The sequence below is a fragment of the Chrysochloris asiatica genome, unplaced genomic scaffold (assembly GCF_000296735.1).
Source record: "Chrysochloris asiatica unplaced genomic scaffold, ChrAsi1.0 scaffold00124, whole genome shotgun sequence".
Classification (NCBI taxonomy): Eukaryota; Metazoa; Chordata; class Mammalia; order Afrosoricida; family Chrysochloridae; genus Chrysochloris; species Chrysochloris asiatica.
The window spans coordinates 7,734,512-7,741,587 of record NW_006408642.1 but is presented as its reverse complement, the minus strand read 5'-3'; the positions used below and the strand labels follow the sequence as shown (position 1 = coordinate 7,741,587).

General features: G+C 37.5%; 1 protein-coding gene across 1 annotated transcript in view; it reads right to left on the bottom strand.

The window, feature by feature from the left end:
* Window positions 1-7,076, bottom strand: part of SETD2 (SET domain containing 2) — a 185,547-nt gene that overhangs the window by 39,551 nt on the left and 138,920 nt on the right. Inside the window, exon 13 of the mRNA XM_006868803.1 lies at window positions 122-170. Within this exon, the coding sequence (XP_006868865.1) occupies window positions 122-170 (49 nt within the window). The remainder of the gene's footprint in view (window positions 1-121; window positions 171-7,076) is intronic.

Below are 7,076 nucleotides of genomic sequence, written 5' to 3'. Positions count from 1 at the left end.
TTTTTTTTTTTTTTTTGGTGGGGGGGGGGCGAAGGTTACGCTCTTATTGGTTACCTTTGCATATTTCCTAAAAATATTTGTAAAGCCATATAAACCGAGTATCTTATCTCTGAATACCTACTTGTGTTCTCCTTTTCCGTTTGACTTTTCTTAGGAATTCGATAAACCTCCTGCAAAAAAAATAAACCAGAGGAAAAAATTATTAGTGTAAGGTGAAAGTGGTGAATGCTTTGAAGCTCACTAATTTTTCACAACAATAAAGAAATGGGACGGAACAGGCTATACTTAATTTTCCTTTATAGCTGGAATGGACTGGTGGAGCTGTAGGATCGCATTGGATTGCAAACTACAAGTTTGTCAGGGCAAACCTGCCAGCTGTTCCTTAGAAACCCTACACAGGGTTGCTATCAGTGGGAATCGACTTGACAGCACTAACAGCAACATAGCTTGATTTATGTTTGGTTTTAAATAAGAATAGATCCTAGCCCCTTAAAAACAAGTAAGGACATATAAATATAACACAAGTATATTTTAAAACAAGGTATGTTACACACAGAGAGATATCCCACAATTTTTAAAAGTTTACTTTACTACACTTCCATTTTTCATAAAGACCGATATTTGCACTGCTTTATCTAACTGAAAGAAACCCAATGAGGATTTTCAGTTTTATGAACAAGGCAAAAAGTAAAACTAGCATTTGGCATTTGTTGTGTGGAGAACTGATAAAGATGCAGTGTGCACCCCAGCAGCTACAGTGGTGTTATCAACTCCCTTTTCCGAAAATTAAATTCAGCATCTCAGCCATATACCGCCATAGCTTTCTGTCTGTGATCACTGTAGTTAGTGTTATTTTAGGTTTATGTTTTAGTTGGCAGCCCTAGTGGCAAAGTGGTTAAGTGCTTAGTGGCTAACCGAAAGGTTGGCAGTTTGAATCCACCTACTGCCGCATAAGAGATGCATGTGGCAGGAAGCTTCTGTAAAGACAACAGCCTTGGACATTCTTTTGGCAGTTTTACTCTGTCCTACAGGGTCACTATGAGTTGAAAACAACTCAAAGGCAGAGGGTTTTGTTTTTTGGGTTGGTGCTCTTTGGTATGATTTGTTAGGTTATTTTTTGGTTCTGTGACTGCTCAAAATAATTTCCCAAATAAACGGATGCTTCTTCACGTTATGCCTTACTCATAAATAGGATCTACTTTTGGATGGGAGTGGAAGGACGGGCTTGTGTGTACATCTACCATAACTTTTATGATATCATTAAGCAAAGTAGCAGAGTAAGTCACTGGGGATTAGTTCTGGCAGTAACACACTTTCTAATCATTCAAAAAAATTTCTGTACACATTCCACATATACCTTCTTGCATATAAATTAAAGTCATTTACAGTTTCTTTACCAAGAATATTCATAAAAGTAATTCTGAAGTCTCACTCCTTACCCCTACTTACGTAAGAAAAAATGATTAATAATCCAACTATATAACAAAACTCATGAACACTTGTAGTTAGTATAAAGCCAATTGCTGCTATTCACATAATTTTCTAAGAAAGGAAACTCAGATTATCTACTCCCTCCTCCACGTGCTATACATTATAAAAGTGAAGTACTTAAAATGCAATTAAAAATTACCAAGTCCCACAATAATAACATGGCAGGTTTACTTTCTGAACCTTTTTTTTTTTTTTACATGTTTACTTACATGTTCTGACTCACAGTCCAAAAGTTCTTTCAGAGTTACTAGTCAAATGATTAGACTTTGTAATACAGTGTTTTTACAAAAGGATTGAATGTGAATAAGCCAACTCAATTTCAATGGCCTTTGTGATCCGTGGGTATGAATGACATCATTTCAAATATACTTCCTGATTGTGAAAGCTAATATTAATGCTGCTTATTTATAAGATGGAGTCCTGGTGTGGCACTGTGGGTTATTGTACTGGTCTGCAAAGTTGGTTTGAATCACAAGGTCAGTGGTTTATGCTCACCAACTGCTCCTTGTTTGTTCTTAAGTACCATGGAGTCGGTTCCAACTCATAGTGACCCTGCACAGGGTTTTCGAGGCTGCAAATCTGTATGGGAGCAGAAAGCCTTATCTTTCTCCCATGGAAAAGCTGGTAGTTTTAAACTGCCAACCTTAAGGTTAGCAGCCCGATTTGTAACCACTATGCTACCAAACTTCCTTGTTGTTATGTGCCGTGGAGTCAGTTCCGACTCATAGCGACCCTCTAACAGGGTTTCCGAGGCTATAAATTTTTACGGGAGCAGAAAGCTTCATCTTTCTCCCGCGGAACAGCTGGTAGTTTCGAACTGCTGTCCCTGAGGTTCACAGCCCGATTAGTAACCACTATGCTACCACAGCTCCTTAGGGAACCCTATATAGAGTCACTATGGGTTCAGAACCAACTCAATGGCACTTGACAACAACAACAATTTATAGGATAAAATTTTCATATAGTTGCACTCTTAACTTTAAAATTAATGTTAGTCCCTGCCATCTGCTGCCATTAAGTCGATTCAGACTCACAGTGATCCTATATGTGTTTCGGAGATTGTAAATGTTTATGGGAGCAAGCAGGCTTATTTTTCCTCCACAGAGTGGCTAGTGGGGTTCATTTGCCCACCTTGGGGTCCAGCAGGCCAATGCCTAACCTATGGTGCCACCAGAGCTCCTTGCTAATCCCTCAGAGGGGTCAGAAAAATCTACTTCTATCCACCCAATCCTCTTTAATATTATTCTATTTTATTTCTGTAGTGTCAGTGTGTTCTCCCCTACATATACACACATATTTTTCCACTAAAAATTAATTCTTAAAGCCCATACGCTTGTTCTTTGCTGTATCTCTATCACTAAGAAGACTGCCTAGTATAAATTCTATGGACTCCTGCTATGGCACTGTAGGATCAGCACTGGGCTGAAAACCACAAGGCTGAAACGTAACAACAACAAAACAACAAATACACTCTATACTCAAATACTTACTGAATGGACCAACAAGTGAAATTCTACCTCTAATGTGCAGAAATTGAGTCTAGCTGTGGCGCTGCAGGATAATGCACTAGATCTCAAGGTCGGTTTGAATCACAAGGTTGGCAGTTCAAACCCAGGTCGCACCTCAGACACCTTACGCAGGGTCACTATGAGCCGGAATCAACTCAATGGCAAATAACAGCAATGTTTAGAAATTACCTATACATAAATTTGAAGTATTGCATACGCCTCATGTTTCTTTATCACTAAACTGTCAACATCAGTCTCTTACATCACTGATAAAGAACACCTTTCATAGCTCTGAATTACAACCATAGACATTCAGCATTTTCTAGGTCAGAATCATAAGTGTGTCTGTACCATGTTTTTAAAGATCTTACAATGCTTAAAACTGGCTAACTTTATCCAATCATTCTCCTTTAGTCAAAGGCTCAAAAACTACCTACAAAAAACTATTTGATAAACACTGGATCACTGATAATCTCATGAGGCCCAAATACAGCAAACATATTAAGAGTACATAAATGTATATAGATATTTTTTAAATATGTGTGGTCATATTTAAGTAACAAGTTTGTTGATTTATGTTAACAAGTACCTGAATATCAACTATGTACTAAAACAAATATTAAAAATTCCGTATGTTTTTGGACACAGTACCTATATTATATTCAAGGAGTTCATACGTTATAGTAACAATGGCTGACATAAGCTATAGATTATTAACATCAATTAATAAACTGAATGTGGAATCGTGAAAAGTCATTAAAATGAAATGGAATATTTAAAGATCAACATTCTAGGTATTAGTGAAGAAATAGACCAGTCATTTTGAATTAGACAATCATATATATGGTTTCCTATGCCAGGAATGTCAAATTAAAGAAGAATGGCAATATGTCATCATCAAAAAGAACACTTCAAGATATTATCTTGGAATATAATGCTGTCTCTGATAGCATATTATCTATACGTCTACAAGGAAGACCAATTAATACTACTATTATTTGAATTTATGTACCAACCACTAAAGCCAATGAAGGAATCAAAGAACTCTACCAACTTCTTCAGTCTGAAATTAATCAAACATGCAATCAAGATACACTGACAATTATTGGTGATTTGGGATACAAAAGTTGGAAACAAAGAGGAAAGATCACTAATTGAAAAGTACAGCCTTGGTGACAGAAACCAAGTTGGAGATTACGTGACAGAATTTTGCAAGACCAAAGATTTCTTCATTGCAAATAAAAATTTTCAACAACATAAATGGTGGCTATATGTATGACCTTCACCAAACGGAATACACAGGAATCAAGTTGATACCATCTATAGAAAGAATAAATAAAGAAGCTCAGTATCCCCAGACAAAACGAGGCCAGGAGTCAACTGTGGAAAAAAACACCAATATACAAGTTCAGGATGAAGCTGAAGAAAATTCAAACAAGATCAAGAGAGTTAAAATACAATTGTGAATACTTCCCTCACCTGAATTTTGAGACCATCTCAAGAATAGATTCGACACATTGAACACTAATGACTGAAGACTAGATGAGTTGTAAGATGACATCAAGAACATCATACATGAAGAAAACAAAAACGACAAAACAAAATAGAAAAGAACAAAAGAAGAGGCAGTTGTTCAAACAGAACAAGGATACACCGCATGTTTTAAAATCAAGAAAGTTGAGAATGAAGGTTGTATAATCCTTTTATTCAATTTGTATGCTGAGCAAATAATGCATAAATGAAGAACACTGAGATATCAATGACAACCTACGATATACATATGACACAATTTTGCATGCTAAAAGAGAAGAGAACTTGAAATAGTTCTGATGAAAATCGAAGACGACAGCCTTCTATATGGATTATAGCTCAAAGTAAAGAAACCCTCATAATTGCACCAATCGACAACATCAAGATAAATGGAAAAAGACTGAAGCTACCAAGTGTTTCATTTTACTTGGATCCAAAAATCAACAGTCAAGCAATAAAAAGATGTATTGCTTTAGGCAAATATGCTGCCCAGGATCTCTTTACAGTGTTAAAGAACAACGATGTCACTTCGAAGATTAAGGTGTGCTTAAACCAAGCCATACCTGTGCTTTACTGACTAAGCAAAGGCTTTCGACTGTGTGGATCATGACAGGCTACGGACAACATTGCAAACTATGAGTATTCTGGAACACTTAATTGTGCTCATGAGGAATCTGTACCTGGACCAAGAGGCAGTTGCTCGAACAAAACATGGGAACACTGAATGGTTTAAAATTAAGAAAGGCGTGCGACAGGGTTGTACTCTATCACCATACTTATTCAACCTGTATGCTGAGCAAACATTCCAAGAAGCTGGGTTACATGAAAAAAAAAAACCTTGCTTGCTCAAAGTGAAGAGGACTTAAAACATTTACTGATGAAGATCAAAGAGCACAGCCTTTGGTATGGATTGTATCTCAATGTAAAGAAAACAAAAGTTCTCATCACTGGACCAATACACAACATTTTTATCAACGGAGAAAAGACTGAAGTTGTTAAGGACTTCATTCTTCTTGGATCAACTATCTACACTCATGGAAGCAGCAGTCAGGGAATCAAACGATGTATTGCATTAGTCACATCTGGTTCATAAGAATTTTTTAAAGTTTTGAAGAGCAAAGATGTCAGCTTGAGGACTAAGGTGCGCCTGACCCAAGCCATGGTTTTTTCACACGCATGCGATAGCTGGACAGTGAATAAGGAAGACCATAGAAGAATTGATGCTTTTGAGTTATGGTGTTGGAGGAGAATATTCAAATTGCCATGGGCTGCCAAAAGAACCAATAGATCCGTTTTGGAAGAAGTGCAGCCATGAGTGCTCCTTGGAGGCCAAGATGACCAAACTTCGTCTCTCATACTTCAGACATATTATCAAGAAGGAACCAGTCGCTAGAGAAGGATATCATGTATGGTAAGGTGGAGGGTCAGAGACATAGAGGAAGACCCCCAACAAGATGGATTGGCCAAGTGACAGCATCAATGGACTCAAGCGTGGCAACAGTAGTGAGGTTGACCCAGGATCGTGCAGTGTCTCGTTTGGTATGGACTTGATGGCACCTAACAACAACAACAAACCAAGCCATGGTATTTTCAGTCACTTCATATGCATGTGAAAGTTAGACAATGAATAAGGACTACTGCAAACGAATTGATACATTTGAATTCTGGTGTTGGCAAACAATATTGAACGTACCATTGACTGCCAGAAGAAGAAACAAATCTGACTAGGAAGAAGTACAGACAAAATGCTCCTTAGACATGAGGACGGCAAAACTTTGTCTCACTTGATTTAGACATGGTATCAGGAAAAGGACAACATGCTTTGCAAAGTGGGGGGTCAGCAGAAAAGAGGAAGACCACTAACAAGATGGAATGACTTGTTATGTGTCTGCAACAATGGGATCAATCAACTATGAAAATGCTGAGGACCAGGCAGTGTTTCACACTCTTGTATATGGGGTCTATGAGGCATAATAGACTCGATGCACATAACAACTACTGATGGGTAACAATACCACTAAGGAGGTACTCACAACTTAGAATAACCAACCACTTGAGATCAAAAGGGCAGAATTTATTCAAGGACAAAGTTCAAATGGTTATGAAAGGAGACTGAATGGAAACAGGAAAAAGAGTAAGTAGAAAATGAGGTATTTCACCATAGGAATTTCAGTCAATGAAACAAAATGTGCATGGATTGTTTAATGGAAAACTAATCTGCTCTGTAAACCTTCACGAAATTTACAGTAAAATAAAACAAACAAAAAATAATGAATTGCACATGTTTTCAAAGACAAAGAAAAATTATCACACTTCTTCAAGGAACACAAATCAGATTGGTAAGAATTCATTATCAAAAGTAGTGCAGTGTAGCAGACCCGGTCAGGAGGTCAAGACCCTGTGGGTCCAAGCGTTGTTGACGGTCCAAACCATAGGCTCTGAGGATCAGACTTTAGCCACCTAGTAGACATAGTAGCAAACTGTCCCTCATCTGATTATTGAGTAATGCTTGTTAGTAATCTCATACATGAGCCCTGGATATCCACA